This window comes from Colius striatus, chromosome Z, assembly GCF_028858725.1.
Source record: "Colius striatus isolate bColStr4 chromosome Z, bColStr4.1.hap1, whole genome shotgun sequence".
NCBI classification, from domain to species: Eukaryota; Metazoa; Chordata; class Aves; order Coliiformes; family Coliidae; genus Colius; species Colius striatus.
The window spans coordinates 39684179-39705878 of record NC_084790.1 but is presented as its reverse complement, the minus strand read 5'-3'; the positions used below and the strand labels follow the sequence as shown (position 1 = coordinate 39705878).

Here is a 21700-nt window from a genome sequence, read left to right as displayed (position 1 = left end):
TGTGACCATAAATATGTTTTCAGCCAAAGTGTAAGACCAGAACATTTCTGTATTTATGTTGGTAGAAAAAAGCACCCACCTTTTTTTTAAAAAAAAGATTTAACAAGTTTTCATTGAACATTTGTCACCTTTTGTTGTGACTTTATACATACAATGCTGGTTTTTAAAAGGGAGAGATCAGAATAGATGTCTCAACAGCAACAATAACAGCACATGTTGTCCTGAAACCAACTTAGAGAAGAAAGTCAGAAACAAAGCAGCATGTTGAGCCAGACCCCCGATCTGTGCAGTCAGATGTTGCCTCTCTAGGGCATGAGCTTTCACTGATTATGTGTCTGTGAGTAGACCTTCTATCCACCCCCCACTTTGCTTTTTGCCTTTTGGAATCAAAATAATAATAGACTCATTCAAAAAGTCAGTTAAGGCCTAAGACAGAAGAGGCCACGTAGAACATACAGGAACTAGGGGAACTTGGTCTGTGGCCTCAGCTTTGTCGTAAGAAGTCTTTTGGGAGGCAGAGTTGGGAAGAGACTGTGTAGAAAAATGATGTAAATGTCACACTTCTGTGCTTGATTTGCAAGAATGACTAAGCTATGTAGTCATGAAAATATTTCTGTTTTTTAAATAATAAGGAAGCAACACAAATCTCAATGCCCTTTTTTCCTGCTTGCATATCCCAGCATCAGGTTTTTATCCAGCACCAGACAACTATAGAAAACATCTGCCGTTCTTTCCTTTCAACACCTGCAGGTCCTCTCAATACACGTCTTGTGGTCTTCCTTCAAATTAAGATCGACTTCCCCTTTTTCTAAGTTCCTCATTGAATTAGATTCTTTTGTTAAAGCTTCATAATAGTATGTCAGCTTTTAAATGTCATATTGGAGATGTGGGAAGAATTATAATTTGGCTATCTCGAATGACAGGAACACATCATTGGAAGCCAAGCTTTCCAGTTCACCAGCAATATGTATTCTTTGGCAGTCTTTGAGAACCTTGGCTCTGCCTGGGGGTGGCTTCCCAGAATGGTTCAACATCTGCAACATGATGTTAACACAGCTTCCTATCAAATGGTACTCTGCTTCCTCAGTAATGCATTTCTGGGTGTCTGCCCCTCATTCTCTAGCCCGTAGCATTTTCATGACCATCTTTCCCTGCAGTCACTGCTTCTTGCCTTCACAGAGGAACAGAGACACAGAACTCTTATCAGCCTCATTTTCCTCTTAGTTCTCACTTCAGAGAGAATTTCACTTTTCCTTTGAATGCCAGGCAGCTTCTCATCTCTGTTAGCACCCACGCCGCAGCATCCTCTCCTCCTTTTGTAGTATGGCTTCCAAAGCACTGTCCTGTGAGGAATGATCACTTTTGCTGTGTACTAGCAATAAGGGTTTTTATCTCTGCTGTTAGCATTGTTGATGATAGCTGCTACCACAGTACCAGCTAAAATCCAGTAAAGGCACCTCTAGGTAAAATGCCTGGCTCTTATCTAATGTCAGTGTCTGTCTGTGTGGAGTCAGCTGCTTTAGATGGAATTCAAAGTACCTTACAGGTACTATTTTAATTACACGAAATTGTTACTGAAATGTACAGCAGGCAAAACGAGGTATTTCAGTGCAATTTTGGCACTGCAGCCAGAGCTGATGCCTGTCTTGGTGTGTAAAGCCCAAAACCTCTTGAGGACAAAAACACCCTTTCAAATAACTCAGCTTTCATCTTGTCCTGTCATAATATAATGGTCAGGGAGTGGGAAGTCCCTGCCCTAAGTTATCTGAAGTACTAGGCAACCACACAAGCTGTGAGAAGCCTTTCAGCTCCTCCAGCAAAGGCTGGAACCCTGTGCAGCAGGGAGTGCAAGAGTTTTGGGGAGTCTGAGTTCAGCAGGGGCATTAAGAGCATTATCTGTGGGGACATTCACCTGGTGGGAGGGAAATGGACACTCCAGTCCCTCCTAAAATTTCTGTTTTATTTATCAAGAAGATGTAGTGCTGAATGAAAAATATACCCCCTTGATGCCCTAGCTGGCTTTTGGGGAAGCTTTCCTAGGAAGGGAGTGTATCTATACCCTCCCTTCCAGGCAGAGAACTGAATCTGGCTGGCTTTCTTCTTAGAAAGTGCGTTAAGCATTTTAAATGTTCATGGCTCAAGTCTTCATCTTTTTTTTTCCTTTCCTTTTTTTTTTTTTCCCCCTGAAGGGAAGCTACCCACAGGTAACTTTCTGGTATGCAGAGAATTTTAAAATCTGGGGGTTTATGGTAGGCACAGGGCCAGCTGATGCAGTCAACAATAGAGGACATCAGAAGACCTCATATTTTGGGATTTTAGCACCCACACAAACAGTTGGAGACAATTCTAGGAAGCCCAAGGTATAATTGTGAAAAGTGTGCACTATCCGTTTATGATTTAAGCCAGTCTAGGGAATAAATAAGTTATTACAGTGAGTTGATTATTACTGTAGAAGCATAGAATTGGTTTGTGTCGGAAGGGACCTTAAAGAACATGTAGCTCCCGTCCCTCTGCCATGAGCAGGGACACTTTCCACTAGAGCAGGTTGATCAAAGCCCCATCCAGCCTGGCCTTGAACACTTCCAGGGATGGAGCATCCACAGCCTCTCTGGGCGACGTGTTCCAGTGCCTCACGACCCTCCCAAGGAAGAACTTCTCTCTGTAATCTAAATCTTGCCTCTTTCAGTTTGAAGCCATCACTGCTTGTCTGATCTGTATATGCCCTTGTAAAAACTCCCTCTCCAGCTTTCTCTTAGAGTAATAGAAAGTATTGAAGTAACAGATAAGCCTATTGCATCTATCTGTATGTCAGAAGCCTTTGTCAAATGAAATCTTGCTGGAGATCCACAGTTGTTTTCATGAATTATCCTGCTTTAATAAACTGAGTTGGTGATTTTAGTTATCTTCAGTAATCAGCACTCCTGTTGCAAAAGAAGATTGTCTGAAGGCAAGAAGTAGTTTAAAGAAGGACAGTTTACTCCTGCCTCTGCTTGAGTAACTGAAGAGAGGTATATATAACTGAAGGCATTATATTACAATGCATATTGACATTATGTTACAATCATTAACCTGTGGTCAAAAATGAAAGGCTCAGATGAAAAGAGCTGACAGTTTTAGCCTTTCTAGTAGCCCTGCATTCACATTTGCTTTGTGTCTCAGGGTAGAAGAATGACTACCTTCACATTTGCAAGACATTTTGCCTATAGGTTGGCACTTCTGTATGAGCTTTGAATGCAATCCAAGGCAAAATGTCAATAAAGCTCTTCACTTTCCTTTAGCTGTACTTGTAAATAATGCCACTGTCAACTATGCCAATGCATTTCTTGGAAAAGCATTTCCAACTAACTCGTTCCTCCTTGCTAAACTGAGTGGCTGCCTTCACATTCATGTTTAGCCATAGCACAATATTTGGTATTGTTCCCTGGATTCATTTTTGGTTTAAATTTCTCAGTCTCATAAAACAGAGTTGTTTTGTCCCATTCTAATAAGTTTAGTGTTTTAAGTTGTTGACACATTTTATAGCCTCCATAAAGTGGAAAGTACGTTCCGGGTCTATCAGTTTCCTTGATGCATGTTCCCATTGAAGTAGATAGACACACACTTTATTTCGGACCTAGAAATGACACCATGAGCTCTGAGGCGTCATAAGGTGTAATAGTTGGGCTGAATCTGAGTAATGCGACTGAAGAAGCCATTTTTATTCAATATGCTGTAGGTTGTTGCCAGCAGCAGATAAATCAATACCTGCAGATATCTCTATTTACTCCCTGTTTTTGAGAACATAGTGTGTTCTGAGCAACCACCTGGGAATCATCACTGAAGGAACCACTCTTAAAAATTCAGAGTGCTTTGGTTCTTCCCCCATGCCCATCTGCCACAGCTCCCTGTACTCCATGCTCTAATTGTGGTGAGACTTCGGTCATCAGTATCAGGCCTTTAAAGCTGAGTCTGGAGATGCCACATGAATCATTTGTGAGAACAAACTACTTAGTTACTTCCAAGGACACAAGGCACCCCATTTTTCAGTGAGAAGCAGACCCTGAAATACAAAATCTAATACTGACTGAAGCTGGTTTTCTAACTATCTCATAGGATTTATTTTCATGTAGCTTGCTCCTCTTCGTGCTACTTTGAAGGCCAGTGGTGCTGCTAATAGTCTTGCCCATATCTAATTTCATGTTAGTAAATGTGCTGTGTGCTTCCTTAGCTTAGGCCGTGGTGGTATAGCTTTTATAGCACAGGTTTCACATGGTAATGAAATGGTGACAAAAAATCAGCTTGCTGATTTCAGCATAAATTACTTCCCTGAAATCACACTCTAAACAGCACACATCGTTATCTACTACTTTTTCTCCTCTTAACAGTAGACTTTCATTTGAAGGTGTAGTGCTCTGCATTTGCCCATTCTCTTATCCTGATAGATAACAGTGTCAAGAAGAAACCAAGAGCTGTGCAGTAAAGCTGTGATAGCCAGAAAGTTTGATTGTGCTATATTAATTTATTATTAGAAGGAACTGCAAAACTGGTGTTGGGGCACTGTAAGTGTAGGTTAAAGCCCCTGAGGTTAGCAATTTCTTCTATCTTGTGTTCTGGAAATGTGGAAATTGTGAGAATGGCTGTAGTGCATCAGAGCAAAGATAACTTTGGTTGAGCAGTCAAGGGACTTCCCAGACTGATTTTTCCAATTCAGACTTGGAAAAGGCCAAAGCAGATAGGCTGCACTGCAATGGCAGCAGTGGAGTACAGCAAAGTACAGCGACTGCTTGCTGCCCATGAAGCCATAGCATTCCATTCAGACAGAGATCCATCACAGAGTAATCTTTTTAGAAGGTTTTAATCAGTGACATGTGTCAGTGGTTAAATTGAGTTACTTTCCCCAGAGACAACTTTCCCCATCTCTTGCATGAGTCAGAAAAACTTTTCCAGTGCCAGTCACAGAACTGTTACAGAAATTATTAGCCTCCAAATATGCATCTTTGTTGGTTTTTTTTTTTTGTTCAGATTGAGGGTTATCTTGATTTCACAGAAAATTATTGAAACGGCCTGCAGAATTGGGAATCAAGGAAAAAATTGAGGGAGATACACCAGCTGCAGTTTCTTTCCAGCTGTCTTTCACCAAAAACATTGCACAGTCTCTTTCATGAACAACGTGGCTGCTATATTACCGGTAGGGAGTAAGATGTACTAAATCACAAGGCCCTTACTTAGGGTCTTTACATGCTGAAACAGGTCAAATGTAAAGCCAGTGCAGGGTTAGAGTCTTCCTGAGGTTGTGCCAGTTTGTACTAGAGCAGGTTTGGCCCACAACATGGCAAGTTTGGCTTTCACAGAGATGATACAAAAGCAGAGCTGCTTTTTTTCTTTTTTCCTTCTGCCTTTATCCTGCGGGTGTTTTGTTTCTGAAGTATTTCTACCCTCGGCATTCCTATTGTTGAAGACCCCCATCAGTGAGGAGGGCTAGGGGGGATGCAGCTGTAAGGCAGTATGATCGTGGGAGACAGTCTGAAGAACAGCCTATTTCCCCATCTGGCAAGACAGTTAACCACGGGTCTGCAGGTGGCGAGTCCTGCTGAAGTCCAGAGTGCCACACGGGACAGAGCCGACATCAAGCTGCGGCTCAGGGTGGGGCTTTGAGTCACGTTCATACCTGGCAGCTGGGAGGTAGGGTCAGGTGTTAGTTCCTGCAGCTCCCCGGCTGCTCTGTGACTGTGCTCCTGCAGCTCCTAGCAGGAATGGATGTGAACTTAGTCACCGTCTTGGCTGTTCTAGCTGTCACGGTCACTCAGACGTCTGAGAGTAAGTAACATTGTGCTTTATTTCTATACTGTGAAAGTAAAAGGAAAAAAAAAAAGAAAGACCCAAAGGGTATCTGCCTGGAATTGTGTCTGTTTGTGGGACCACAGGTGATAGAGGTCTATGCTGTGATGTGGAAAGAGCTGAAGGGTGCAACCTGGCTGACTTAAACTGCACAGAACAATTGGCATTTGTTTCAGTGGAGTCAGGGCTTCACCTGAGCACTTGTTTCCTCAATGTTTCCACAGCAGATTGAAGGACTCTGATTCTGTAAAATGGCTTTAATCAAGGACAAGCCGAATGGGTTATTTGTCATAGCAAACGTTATCAAGAACATCATAGCTGAATGATTTAACTGCTAAAGATGCAAGACCTTTAAAGCAGTGATGTTCTAAAGGAACCTCAAGTAAAATTTCACTCTGTGTTTAAAGGGATCCCTGTATTTCAGCTGCAGTTTCCTCCTTTCCAAGCTTCTTGAGAGGGAATATGTTTAAATAAACACTGGTGGGTTGTGTTTTTTTTCTTTTAAAGTTAAATCACCCTGGATGGCAAAGATCCCAGAAAGCTTTTATGATGGACATCACGTAAATTATTTCTCTCAGCAGAAAAGCAATTCTGCATGCAGCTTTGTTCTGCCTCCAGCACAGCATGTCTTAAGGATTCAGGAGATCTAGTAACACTTACTTTTGTCATCTTGCATTTTCATCAAAATTTTTTAAAAATCAACACAATTAGCTAGTGCTGTGTTTGGATTCTTAAGTTTTTCTTCGTAATTTTCTAATGTAAGATAAGCTGGAGAAGATAAATTCTGGAGCACGTCAGCCTTTGAGATGTTCCTTTCTCAAGATCTGCACACTTCAATAGGAGTGGGAATTGTGAAGTTCCTTGAGGAATTAGACAACAAGTGGACAAAACCTGCCTTAAAATTTTATCCTGCAAAAATGGCCACTGCACCTGCTGGCATGGGAAGGCTCTGCAAGTGCTCCTCTATTAGATTTATGATCTGGCCAGTCAGCAAGGTCTTGCACAATAGGTCTGGCACAGATACACACAGGTAAAGGTTCTCTTAGAACGTGTTCTTTTATACTCAACCATCTGACACGGGAAATACCTTTACCACCTACCTTTTCTCAGGCAAATATGCTCCTTACTTAGCAACCATATTCACACAGCAGAACCCACAATAAAAATGTGGCTCTCTGGGTACAAGCACACCCTGCCTTAATCTGAACTAGATTTAGTCTTAACCTGAGTTAGGGTTAGGCTTTTTAGGCTGGCCATCATGCATCCATGTATTTCAGACTCGTGCTACAGATATACCAGCCCAAATCTTAACTTGAGTATGTGTGTGATATCAAGATTATTTTGTAGAGTGTGATGGAGGTCTGTTTTTCTCCTATAATCTAATTTTGCAATTTTACCTTAAAAAAACCTCAAAACCGGTAATCTTCCATCATCCCATCTCAATGCTAGGGATTTACTGAATGCCCAGTGCTGTCACAGCTGCAGGGAAGAGGGCAGCGCTGCATGACAACAGGATGGAGCAGGTTGGGCAAGGGAACTTGTTTCAAAGGCAGCTGGTTTGAATTTCAGTTTGAGAAGACAGAAATTCTCTTTCAGAAGCTCCTACATGTGTTTCATTGCGAAGACATGAAGAGGGAAATTGGTCATTCATGTACAGTAAGAGCATCCAAAACAAATGTTGAATGCTACAGGGCAGGAATAACAATAGGATGAAATAAGACTCTCCGAGTCTTCCTGAAGGTGTTAGCTGGAGTTATCCTAGTCAAATTGTTCCAGTAATGCTGGTCTGATCAGTGTGAGAGTGCTCTGAACGGTGTGCAGGCTGGGTTCTCTCTTACCCAATTGCATTGTTTTATAGGAAAAAAACCCCTCAAACCAACAGATTTATGTTCACGTGACAGCTTGTTTTTGCATCTCAATGAGCAAGGCATTATGTGGCTTGTTTTTGCTACGAATAGCAGAAATTTCATCTTCTGATAAGGCATTAGATACCGACATTTGTTTGACCACATCAATATTACACACTGTTTTGCCAGTTTTCAGCTTGCCTTTCCTTGATGCTCTGTAGTCCTGTAGAGCAGAGGGACAGACAGCATGCAAACTGCTAGTGGTTTGATGGACAAAGTCCCATTTCAAAAGCAAACCCATCTGTCCATCTCCAGTCAGCTTTCCGGCCTTGAAAATGTCCATATTGACAGAGAGAACAAGAGAACAAGAACAAGAGAGACACAGGAGAACAAGAAAAGCATTATTGTCTAACCTAATTTGTATTCATTACTGGCCACAAAACTATATAATACGATTTATATATTTTTTACTATAATTTATCATTTATTTACAATTAATTTCAACATTTCAGCAGGTGTAGCTTAGAATCCTTTCTGCTTTATTTTAGTCTCTCTCAGAATTATGCTTTAACTAAGTGTATTACCTTGCAGTCAAAATAGTAAGATGCATTAGAGCGTTTTTCAGCTTTGAGTCCCCTTCTCATCTCCAGCTATTAGGCAATCTCCTTGTTTTTACAGCTATGCTACATTTGCCAAGGAATCTAGAATCCTGCCTTGTTTACCTGCCAACCAGGATGAGAGCCTTCTGTATAACAAAATAGTTACTGTCTTGCCTTAGGTTAAGCTGGAAAGACTTGCTTTCAGATATTGAACTCTTAAAGTAGCCTCAGGTTTGGTTTAGATGAGAGAATTATTTTCTAACAGCTTCATGAGCAAAGGAGTACTAAATGAACCACTTTACAGTATTTAATACAAAGTGTAGGTGATGTGACAGCAAATTTACTGGCAAGGTCAGAGCCTGGACTCTGTCTTCATAAGCCAACAGCACCAGATTAAGAACTGAAATTTGTCTATGCAAATGGCTGTATTGAGACCAGAGCATTTCTGTACATATCATGCTCTCACTAAGGAAGACGTTAATCCAACTAATCAATAGTGTCTTTTTCCAGCGGTACAAAGCCTACTTTGTAACCACAAAAGAATTCCACTAGGAAACACTGCCTGCTGCTAATAGCCTTCGGTGTGCCAAAGTTGTGCAATGGGCGCAGAGCTACATCATTTTGTGGTGAATCTGAGGACCACTAGCAGCAGGTCACACGTGTCAGCCTAGATACAGAAAGTGCCTCACGTTTATAGATCATGCTGTGCAGGAGAAGCTGTTCCTCAGACTGCACAGTGTGTTGGAGGAACCCATTCTGCTTAATCACTACATGCAGCTTTGCTGGGCTCCCTTAGTTTGTGTAAGTGCAGGAACTATCTTTCCGGACTTTCAGTTATGTAGAAGAATGTCTACAGCATGGCCTTTCACTCAGCTGCCTGTGAGTCACATCCAGTTCACAAAGGTTAACAAAGTGCTCTGCCAGAAGTACTGATGGACTCTTCTGTGCCACCAGCAGGATTCAGGAGGGGCCACCAAAGGCCTGGTCAAAACATTGACTGCTGGAGTGAAACTTGCCAGTAAAGGAGCTGTGTGAGGCCTGCCGAGGGCAGCTGGCTTGGATCTGGACAGGGACCAAAAATGCCTTTTTCACTGCTCTCTCCTAGAACCCATCTTCTCCTAGTGTGCTTAGTCAAAGGAGGCCAAAAAGAAACCAAGCACACTCCAGAGTATCCCCAGAGTTGGGGAATGCAGTGGCTCCATTGCTCATGACCTATTTCCATATGGCTTCATCTCCTCTTTTTTCCTCCATTCGGCCCTTCTTCATGAGGCAAAGACCTGCCCTGCCATGTTACATTTTCTACAGAAAAATTTCATTAGCTGAACCAATGACTGTGATGTTTTTCCTTGCCAGTGTGAGAAACAAAACAAGCTTTCTCGTGAAAGACTCAGGTCAGACTCTGCAGTGAAGCACTTTTATTAAGCATTCTTGTAAGAGCTGGTGTCCTAGCTAGTAGTCACACCTGACAGGTACAATATTCGGGTTTTTATTCCCTATCCTGGCCCATTGATTAGGCGTCTGAAATCCCCTCAGGAGATGTCTGGTTCTTGTATCTTATCACCCATTCCCCCACAGTCCTGAAATTTAAAACTCTAGTTAACATTACAAACAAACAGATAACAGTCTTATGATCAGTCCACTGATTTACATTACACAGAGGCAGACAACAGTCAAAATTCCTTGTCTTAATTTCTTTCTAATTCTGCAAAAGCAACATCAATATTTCTCACACCAGTGGTCTGCCCTACCTTTATTGAGAGATTAACACACACCAACCTCTTAAAAAATGCAGTCAAGAGAGCAGCAGAACAGCCACCAGCTACTTCCACTGTATGTCATAGGAGGGCTCTTCATCAGGCTCTACAGTTTCCCTAAAAGTGTAGGCGAATCTAAGAATATCAGCTGAAAACTGGAAAGGGAGAGAAATGTTCTTCAGTGCCACAAAAACTGAACAGGAAGCAATAATTGCTTTTAGTATTACTTGCCTGAACCCTAAATAGCACAGTCTTCCTCAGCTGTTTTAACACGTAGCTCTCAAAGTTTGTGATTGGTGACGGATCTGTGGACAAAGTTCGGCTAGGTAACAGGAAATGAAAAAAAGACATTGTCAGTCAAAGAGGCTCCTCCATATCAATCAACAGAGGCATAAAGACATACAATGAACAGTACTTCTGGAAGTGTTGCTGTTCCATCAGAGACATTGTTTTCACCGTGCTTGATTCTGTAGCACTCTGCAGCAGTCACATCAATTCAGACTCACTGAGTCCCAAAGGCTTTGGGGATCTTTTCCATTTAGGTGCAAAACTTTGTTTGAAAGAGTTTCTAATGGGTCTAGCTGAATGCAGGTGGAAACTGTAATCTGTAGTTGCCTACTGCTTCTTACTTTTTCAGCCCTGAGAAAGCAACTGGCTACTGTGACACCAAGATTTGACATGCATTCAAGGGAACAAACCACCATGGAAAGCTTAAATTAAGTTCATGTGCTACTTTCCTTGAACAATAAGCAATGTTTCAACATAAATCAGAATTTAATGGATTTTCCTTTTTTTTTTTTTTTTAAGAAAAAAATCAAGTGGTTTGAGGTTTGTTTGGATTTTCTTTCAGATACACAAAACAACTTTTTCTTACTAGAAAGGCAAAGCTTTCCTTTCTCCTTTGGAAATTGATAAGGCTGTATATTGCATATTAAATAAATACAGTATAATGAAAAAAACAGCACAATTGTGTTCCACAAGCCACATGCCTCTGAAAAGGAGGGCTTTTTAGGCATCCTGGAGAGAGAAGGTGGGGTGAGTGAACATATTTTTCCAGTTAATAGCTTGCTTATCCTCTGCAAGGATGCTTAACTTGCAAGATTGAAGTATTTAGATGCCACCCAAATGTATCAAACAAAACCTTTTAAAAGCAATAGGTCTTCTCCTGGTAAGAGCTCCTAGGGAAGAAATACCAAAATAGATACCATCACCTGCTGAAATAACAGCAGAGCACTCCCTGAGTAAACCTGTCTCAAGATCCATAGCTAAGCTTGTTGGTCCCTTCAGCAGCTCCTTTAGCTTTCTGATTGTCAGGGTTTGGCCCATCAGGGAACAAAAGACCACAATTAGCCTCAAGTACCAAAGACCTGAGGATTGCCAAAGGGCAGGGAGAGCTTAATTGCCGCTTAAGGTCCAGCACAAAACAGACCAGGCTACTCGGCTTGGGGAAGAAAACAGATAATAATTTAATGCAACATCAACTAAAGCAAAACCATAAAACCCCAAGGCATAACCAACAGAAAACAACACAGAGTGGTACAACGATGAAGAGTCCAACCAGCTCTTTGTTTTTACCCCAGTGCTTTTACCTCCCCCCACTATGAACAGCCCAGGGGAGCAGGGAATGGGGGTTTCAGTCAGTCTGTTCCTGATGGCTTCTGACTTTTGTGTCTCCTCAGGACAGCTGGGCTCCGCACCCATCCTCCCTGCAAGTCCGTGGGGTAACTCACACACACGGCAGCCCTGCACGGGCTGCTCCGACGCGCACTTATTCCAAAGGCTGCAGCTCCTCTCTGCCTCTCGTGTGGGGCTGCTCTGCGGCCTGCAGGCTCTCCAACACGGCCTGGGCCATGGCCGTCTCCCCACACAGTCCCTCGCCCGTCCGGGCTCACTCACATGGAGCTGCTGGTAACTCTCAGTCCTGCCATGGCCCTGCATGGGTTGCAGGGGCACAGCTTGCATTCTCGCTACGGCTTGCAGAGGAGTCTCTGGTCTATTGCTTCTCCTTCCTTCCTCCTTCTCTGACTGTGGGGTCCACATGGTTGCCTCCATCTTGTACCACTCTTATGCCTCCTACAAACACTTTAAATTCCCATCCCTAAATAGTGAGGTGCCAGATTGGCCCAGCTGGGCTGGAGGTGGGTCTGAACCCAGGAGCCAGGGGAAAGTCTAAAAACTCTTCACCACGTCTTCACTGCAGCCCGCTCCCCATTACCAAGCAAAAGCTGTTCCTTGCTAAACCATGACACTGATTAAAGAGACTCAATGTCAGACAACAGGTCTAAGTTCTGTTTGGGTGATCAGCTGTGGATTTCTGATCGTGCCATTGAGCCATAGAGACAAATGAAATGGGCAGCACTGAAAAAATCTTTGACTGATAAATGGCACACAGAAGGCCATGCCAGCTTCCTTGTGGAAAACTACACTTTCCTTTTAACCACTGTTTAGACCAATGATTACTAATAAGCCTGATCTAGTTGCTGAAACCACAAAGAAAAATTATGGTGTGGGGCTAGGCGTTGCATATTACCTCCTGGTTCCTTTCCACATGCAGGTTTAGAGTGCAGTTATGGTAATAATGGACTGGGCAATGGAGCTGCAACATGGCTCAGTGCTTCAGGAGAGCAAGCATCACCCTCCTGGGGCTCCGGACAAATACACAAATTCCTCGTCTCACTGCCCTGATCTTCCTTCATGCTCAGGGAATAAAAAATAACATCACTTTTAAAAGTAGCGCCAATGTAGAAAGGTACTAGTTACCACAAGTACCTCTGTCAACACAAGGCTGATGATGACACCTCATGTCTGACAAAACAGACCCTGATAGCATGTATTCATCAATGATGCAAAGATATTGATTATTGTAGCTGTGCTTTCATGCACAGAACAACAGTAAAAAAAAATTAAATGTGACATCTTTGTCATCAAAAAACCCCCAAGCCTTCCTTAAGGCAAGCATCCACACAAACCTGTGAAAGCAAGACAGTCTGTCCAGGCATAAACCTCACATAAAGAGTTGCTGGCAAGCTCTCAGTCTCTGTAAGAAACGTCCAGAACATAAGCACCACCTCATTCACATCTTATACAAAGTTTCAATCTGCCTTCTGTTGGTGAGTTCGCACTGCAGTTTCACATGCAGTTTGTTACACATTCTCATGTTGAGATGTACAGCTTCTTGCACAGCTGCACAAATTAGTTGTCAGTGGCTTAATGCTCCCATGCAAAGTTTGACTGTGCATAAGGTAATTGAATTAACTCTATGCTGATACTCTAGTTCTATAAATGCAGCTATGGACAAGTTTCTAAAATATGCCATTCATGTTGGACAGGTTCCCTGCTTGCACATGGGCAGTCTATCACAGGTGGCCAGAGAAGCCCTCATAATCCCTCACAATGGATGCATCAACGATTTTGCTTTATTTTCCTTATATGAATCCGTGGGTATTTTTCCTTACAAAGGTATAAAAATATACACAATAATCGTTGCTTAGTTTTCAGTTATAAAGTGTACAAATTACTATCATAGTTCTACATATTATGTTGCACTATAAAGCGCAGGTGATTCAGACCTGGAGGATCAAAGCAAGTGATATTTCTGTGTGCTCAAAGTGGGATGAGGGCAAGAGGTAGTAGCCAGGCACTGGAGAAAGCAGGTGAGGAAGAGGGGTTCAAGAGACAGCTAGCTCACCCTAAGACCTTCTGTAATAACCAATCATTCCACGGGAGGCTGGCGTTGCTGGCCTTGCCAAGTGTTTTAGTTAGCTAGACCCCAAAGAAGTGCAGGAGCAGACCTCTCCGAAAAACATAGCTTTTGGAGATCTCAGATAGAGTTCAAGGTATAATTACCTTTCTTTGTGTTTTTATTCCAAGTAATCCTAGAGCCAGGAGCTGATTGGCAACTACAAAAGTTCACATTGGAGTGTCACCAATGTTGTCCTGATCCCTCACAAAAATTAACCCTATTGGTGCTCAATGAGATTAATTCCCATTTGCAAATGTCAATTAAATTGGCTTTACAAGCAGTATGCTGCTGAAGACAGAAAAGCAAAGGACAACAGGGAAATAATACAGGTAACATTCAACAATTAATCCTTCCACATGGTATGATTATTTAAAGTTCACCTCCCTGGGTTGCTGAGAAGGCAACTGCCAGGCTGGCTGCTTGCTTTCGCCCTCCCTTTCCATTGTTATTCCAGCACTTAGCAAGTGCTCTTGTAAGGAACAGAGTACACAGTCTTCTTACTTTTTAGGAAAAATTTACTTACTTTTTAAGGAAAAATTTTTAAGAGACTTCTCTCTTCCTGCTTGTAGGAACTGAAATTGATTCTTCTGTTTCTTTTTTTTTTTTCTTGCTCTATGACTGTTGCACTCCAGGTGAGTGCTTGAGGAACTACATGCTTTGTAGGCCAGGGGAAAAAAAAATGCCACCACTCTCTCCGCACTTTTCTCAGATTCATTCATGGACTGGGACACATGTGTCCTTGCTGTACTGACTTTGAAGCACAGCTTTCATCCTGAGACCCTCACACCCTATATAAATCCCTGCACCACATACCTTTGCTTGTCTGTGAGCTGATGGAGGTAATTTCTTTTAGAAAATCTCTTTCTCTGCTAGAGCAGAAGAAAACCAAACACTAAAATGTTAGTGTTTTTCATTAAAAAAAAAAAAAATCCCGTGTTATCATCTGCTTTTTAAGATTTGGTGAGTTTTTATTTTCAAAATGGTATTTAGCAAGCAGGAAAAAATCTGCAGGAGGTCGTTCCCTAGTGGAAACACACATTCAGCCATGGGAGCCCTTGGGGTGAAAAACAGAAACCCCAGCATCAGCGTTAGTAATTGCAAAGACAAAAGATAATGGACCTGATTCAACCTCACAAGGCAGAGCTTTTAAACTGTACTCCTGACACTAACCATGTCATTAATTTTGGTGATCTCCTTTCACAAATATGACATTTAAAAAAAATTTTTTTTACTGTACTTCATGTTTACAAATGTGTGCACAAGAAGAGGTGAAGGAAACTGCTCTTTAAACAACAAAAAGCCCCATCTATCTTGTAGGAGAAACTGAGAGAATGGTATCTCATCCCATGAGCTGTAGATAACTAACCCTTGACACCTCTCTGAAGTGCCCTTCCACAGATGTGTGCAGTGTGGGGAGCCAACAGGGAGTCAGAAGTCTGTTTGCAGGCACAGGGCTAGGATCTTACTGGGTCCCCAAGTGGTGGGGTGGTTCACGTGACTGGTGTGCTGCAACAGAGGGATGTGAGCTCTTAGGAAGAGGAGAGGGAAGGCAAAGGGAGGGAGTTACCCTTCATGAAAGAAGGGAGCAAGAATGCATGGAGCTGTGCCTGGGGATAGATGGTGAGCCAACTGAAAGCTTGTGGGTCGGGATTAGTTTCTGCTACATATAGACCTCCTGACTGGGAAGAAGTTGATGAGGCTTTCTTCAAACAGATGGAAAAATCCTCATGAGGGACATCTTTCAGCACAAGTAATCAAGGAACTGGCAAGGAAGAGCATTCAGCTGGGCCAGATACTTGCAAACAAGGAAGGATTAGTCGGAGATGTGAAAGTCAGAAGCAGAATGGGCTGCAGTGTCTGTATAATGGTGGAGTTCAGTATCTTAGGAGAAAGGAGCTGGGCAAAAAGCAAAATCACAGTCCTCACTTTCAGACATTTACAACCTTCTCAGAGACTTGCTTAGAAGAATCCCCTGGAATATGACCCTGGAGAGGAGTCGAGAAGAGCTGGCCGATACTCAGTGGTCACCTCCTCCAAGCTCTAGAGAGGTCTGTCCTGACAAACACAAATCCAAGCAAAGTGGCAGGAGGCCTGCATGGATGAGCCCAGAACTCCAAACTGAACTAAAACGTAAAAGCAGTATGGAACAAAGGGTGGAAGCAGGGGCAGGTGACCCAGATGGAGTATAGAGTTTCTGTCTAGGGATGCAGGAATGGAGTTAGGAAAGCAAAGGCTGAGCTGGAGTTGAAATTGAGAAGGGATATGATATGCAAAAAGAAAGGATTCCGCAAGTACCTACATAGCAAAGAAAGGCGAGGGAATACTTGAATGTGCTGATGAAAGGGGCAGAGGAATTGTTGACAAATGACATGGATGAGGCTGAGGCACTTGGTGCCTTCATTGCCTCACTTTAACATTCAAACTGGACTTCAAAAATGGTAGATCCCTGAAGCCAGAGGGAAGGTCTGGAGCAAGGAAGACATGGTCAGTGGAGGAGTACCAAATTAGGGAGCATTTGAAAAAACTAGACCTACATAAGGCCACAGGGACAGATGGGATGTGTCACCCACTGGTGCTGAGGAGGGTGCCTGATATCATTATGAAGCCACTGTGAATTATCTTTGAACATCCATGGTGACTGATAGAGGTTCCTGAAGACTGTGAGATGGAAAACATCCCTCCTATCTTCAAAAAGGGAAAGAAGAAAGATCTGGGGAACTATACACTGGTTAGCCTCACCATGATACCCAAGAAGGTGATGCAGAAAATCCTCCTGGAAAGCATTTGCAAAGATCTGAAGGCCAAGATGGTGATGAGAAGTGGTCAGCATGGATTTATGAAAGGGAAGTCATGCTTGACCAACCTAATAGTTCTCCACCTTCTCCAGTGAGGTGATCAGCTTTGTGGTCAAGAGGAGAGCAGTGGAAGTTGTTTACCTCAACTTCAGTAAAGTCTTTGTTACTGTCTCCAGCAACAACATCATAGATAAACTGACAAAGTACAGCTTAGATGAATGAATATCAAAGTGGACTGAAGACTGGCCAAAGGACCAGATCTTGAGGGTTGTGATCAGTGGCGCAAATTCCAGTTGGAAGCATGTAACCAGTGGTGTACTCCAGGGGTCAACACAGGGGCCAATACTGTTCAACATCCTCATTAGTGAGCTGGATGATGGGACAGAACATGCCCTCAGCAAGTTTGCAGATGATAAAATAATTGGAAGCAGTGGATGCTGCACTACATAGCTTTGCTGCTTTATAGATGGATCTCAATAGCCTGTAGAAATGGGCAGAGAGGTATCTCAGGAAATTAAACAAGAAGAGAAATTCAACAAGCAGAAACACAAAGTCTTGTGTCTGGGAAGGAGGAACAGCAGGCAAAAGTACCTGCTGGAGTCCAGTAGGGAAAGGAAGAAAAAAGCTGTTTGGTTTGTCTGCTTGGTTCACAGGAACTTCAGGGCTTGATAATGAGGGAAAGGGAATGATTAGTGACTTTCTCAGTCACAGAGAAGGCTGTTTGCCTCAGTGAATTGCATTGGTTATGCCAACCACATTAACAGGGACTGGGAACAGGGACTACTGGTCACAGGTTCAAGGGAGGTGATCCTGCTCCTCTGTTCAGCACTAGTGAGGCCACATCTGGCACAATGGGTCCAGCTGGGCTCACCAGTACGAGAGACATGGACTTATTGGAAAGAGTCCAGCAAGTGGCCATTTAGGTGACGAAGGGACTAGAGTGTCTTGCATATGAGGAAAGGCTGAGAGAGCTTGAACTGTTAAGCCTGGAGAAGATAAGGCTTAAGGGAGTTCTCATCAAGGCGTCATAACCATCATCCTCATATCTGATGAGAATGAAAGAAGAAAAGGGCTCTTCACAGTAGTGCCCACTGACAGAACAAGAGGCAATGTGCACAAATTAAAACACAGGAAACTCAGTCTGAACACAGGAAAGCACTGCAGGTTTCCCAGATATGTTATAGAGTCTCCATCTCTGGAGGTATTCAAAACATTTCTGGTCCTGGGCAAGCAGCTCCAGGTGGCCGTGCTTGAGCAGGGGGATTAGCCCAGATGACCTTCAGAGGTTCCTTCCAACCTCAACCATTCTGTGATTCTGTAAAGATACAGTTTGTCTCCTTATGTTCTTTCTAACGTTGTTATTATTCTTTTTAGCTCTGTTTCCTGGGGCCTTTAACTGTTGCACGAAAATTTCAGATCAAATTCCCAAAGGGATTCTCCAAAGAGCGGAGAGGTTTGAAATCCAAAAAGCGGATGGCCTGTGTCACCTAGAAGCTGTTATGTAAGATACGTTTTGGGTCCTTCACTGTGAAAAGAGTACTATCAAGTTAAAACCTACCAGGCACAGTTTAAACAAGTAGAATCTTAGAATGCCAACACAAACCCAATGAAAAATAAGATTGTATGTAACATAAGAACTTTCCTTCCCTGTGCTATTTAAACTTCTGACTGATAAAACTGATTTTCCTTTTCAGTGACAGTATCAATTGTTATTCAGCCTGCACTACCTTTGACCCTTGCTTTATTTTCCAAACTGAAGAATGACTCACCCATCTTGAGACTTCTTGTTCTTTTTTCTGACTATTGATCCTCTACAAAACTTGCCTAAATACATTAAATCAACTTCACTTTTGTATATGTTATTTCTAATTTTGTTTGGCTGTTTCAATATCAATAATACAATATTGCTTACATTGATAAATTACAAATAAATCCTGCACTGTTTTGGGGTTTTTAAAAAATTTCTAGACATTTGCATGGTGATTACAACAACAATAATAATAATGATAAAGTGATGTAGGTTTTTTTGTCCATAGAAATATACTGTTTAGCACTGTGGTTCTTTTTAGACCTACTGAAGTAATAAAGCTTTTTTGAGATCTTGTAAGATAGGTGTAATCATGTAAACCTTAGAATATAACTCTTAGATATTTGAAACCAGGAAAAAAAAAGTGAATAGACATAGAATGTCATTTTAGATTACTCAATGCTAACTTTGCGGTCTTTGTAGCTGAATGATATGTCAAAGCTAGGGGTTTAACACTTTTTCTTTGAAACTGACGACCAACTTTTGCTCTGGCAGTCTCTACATAGAAGGCAGAAAATTCTGTGTGAGCCCAGAGATTAGAAAAGTTAAAAAATGGATGAAGAAGAATAAGCACAAGACTCCCAGGAAAAAGCTTCATGGTAGAAAGCAGAGAAGAGCCAAAGTTATTAAAAGGAAAGAAAAGAAGCAGTAATATGATGAAGCAAGCCCCACAACAAAGAGACCTGTGGCATATGGCACTGCAATCAAAGATAACTAGACTTCATCAATGATGGCCAACTGTAGCATTCAAGTGACTTTTCAAACATCAATGTGCCAGAGAAAGCAGTGGCAGAAAACAGCACCTGTACACAAGAAAAATGCTGATCAGATTACCAGCCAAATGACAAGGTGTCCCCCTGAAAATGTCCTGTCACTGTACCTCCTAGGTCTATTAGTAGACTTAAATCCTTTTCTCTCTGTGCTTTCTTAACAACCTGGTTTCTGTTTTCACGTGACAGTGCTCAGTTCCTTCTTACTGCTCTGTTTTCCCAGTCTCAGTCTGGATCCTGATTCTTCCTTGTCTGCAATCATCTTTGTGCCGTCGCCTCTTTTGTTTCTATTCTTCCAGTCGCTAATCTTTTTTATAACCTTTTCTTCTTCTTACATAATCTTACAGATACCTTTCCAGATTCTGTTTCAGTTTAAGCTGGCCAAAGCTGTGTACCCCTTGTTTATTGCGAACAATCTCTGCTTCCAGCTGTTATCATGAAATACCATTTCAGTTGTAATAACTGAGCCTGCTCATTGGGCTCAAAGCTGTGGCACCTGAAGACACGCAGTAAAGAGAATCTCTGTTGCTTTTGTTCCTTCGGCTCTCTATTAAAATCCTGTGGCTGGGTCCTTCCTACCCTCTCCGCTGAATTTCTCCTCATAATTAACACTGACAATTACCCGAGTCTGTCAAGGCCTTTCTTTGGAGACTAATGATGAAACTAGACTGGCTACATAGCCTCCCTCCTACCACACAGCACTGCCTTCTCCTGTGTGGCACAGTCTCCAATTTCTTCCCTCCTTCCTTGGAAACTTTAAGATAATTTATCATTTCCATGAAGCCATCTTAGTCAAAGGCACTTTTCCTCAGAGACACGTATGTGGGAAGCAGAAAATGGGGGAAAACAGAGGTCTTAAAAAGAGTGCTATAGAATGCATACTTAAAATATTTACCTAGGTAGCCAAAAATGCTGAATATAGCAGCATAATCCTATTCTTCCTCCTCTTCCTCTACTAATTACTGTCTGTTTTCATTCATTGTATTTGACTTAAATTAGGTCCTCAAAGTTGTCCCTCGCATTTGTCTTGTTAACTGTTTTATGTCTAACTATGTACTGCAAACATGGGAGAAAACACATCTGCTGATAGGTTCTCTTAATAAAGATGAACATCTGTAGCAAGGTCACTAGGGAATAAAGAGCATACTCCCACAAATGCATATCAGAAATTTAGGTAGATTTATGGCAGCACCTCATTTCCTCATAGCCCTTCCATCAATTCAACCAGTGGTCTCATGAGTGTATGGAGTGAACCCTGACTAAAGTATGCCCTCATTTCTATGCCTGTTTTATCAGAGATATTCAACATTCCAAACGACTAGAGCATGCCGGGATGATGCAGGCATGACTGAGGCCCCTGTGTTTCACTTACAGAATAATTAAATATTGCCAATTGGTAAAGGCAAGTCAGGAAAATTTGGGAGGTTGGAGGAAAAAGGGAGCAAAGTTAAGCTGCCAGTATGGATAATAAAAAGTGAAACTGTGTCTCTGGATGAGATCACAGCACTGCTGCCATCAAGAGTGGGAATTCCTGGGTACTGTGCTGTTGGAAGGGTTGTCCCTGTTGGTCAAGGCAAGGGCTGCTGGGAGGCTCCAGGCAGTCGTGGCTTGCAGACGTGTCCTCTGCTAGCTGTAAGAATGCAGCCCAGCTGCTGTTCTCTCTCAATTTGGAGAGCAGGATCTGCTTCCTAATGTTGGCTTATTTTCGTACTGTCAGCTTTCCTGGCCCCCAAATCTTAGATTCTTATCTGTTCAACAATTGCTGCTACATATTTGAAATTATAACACTGCTGCAGTTCCTCCTTTTATGCACACTGTATAAAAGCAGCAAGGTTGTGATCTAAAGGTATTTTTACAGCTTTCAATAACTGGAATTGTTACAATGTCACAAATATTTTAAGACCAGATCTGCAACTCAAATACTATTGAAACATTTGCATATATTGGGCCAACTTTAAAAGACAGTCTTTAATAGTTCAGTTTACATCTCACAGTTCTTCAGAGTGTGTGTTACCTCGTATCAGGTTCCCTTGGATTCAGTAGATCAAATTGATAGATGATGGGATGACAGAAGACCTCTCCCAAATGCCAACTGTGTTTTAAGTTTGGGTTCCTGTGCATTGCTTTGGGAATTGAGTTAGGAATAATAACTTCTAACAGTCACACAGTCTAAGAAAAAACCCAATTTTCTTCCCTGATATTGGTACATGAAGTATCAAAACAGCACTTGAAAAACCTGTTGTCTGGTACAGTTTAATTTATCCCTGAACCCTGACACACAAACATGTGAAAGAAAAACCCACTTTCCAAACCTGCATTTGGTGACCTCACACTCTCTGTACCTGAGCATTGTTTTTGACCTTTGCTATTTTGTACTTGGCAACAAAATAAAATCAATACTTTTTTTTCAGCAGTGTCATCTCAAAATCTTGTTTTGTAGAAGAGATTGTTGTGGCACATGACTTTGTTTTCCCTGAAAATGATGGCTAAAGCTCTCTTTTCAATGGATTTAAAGACATAGTCTGAAAACCCCACCAAGTATTTTAGCGTAGTGACTTAGAAGTGTACC

At 42.1% G+C, this 21700-nt stretch overlaps 1 protein-coding gene across 1 annotated transcript; it reads left to right on the top strand.

The window, feature by feature from the left end:
• Positions 1-5732: 5732 nt before the first annotated feature.
• CCL28 (C-C motif chemokine ligand 28) lies at positions 5733-19521 on the top strand. Its single transcript, XM_062018822.1, has 3 exons — positions 5733-5796; positions 17929-18055; positions 18857-19521. Exons 1-3 carry the CDS (start codon positions 5733-5735, stop codon positions 19011-19013), a joined length of 348 nt encoding a protein of 115 aa, XP_061874806.1. The 3' UTR covers positions 19014-19521.
• Positions 19522-21700: the final 2179 nt, after the last annotated feature.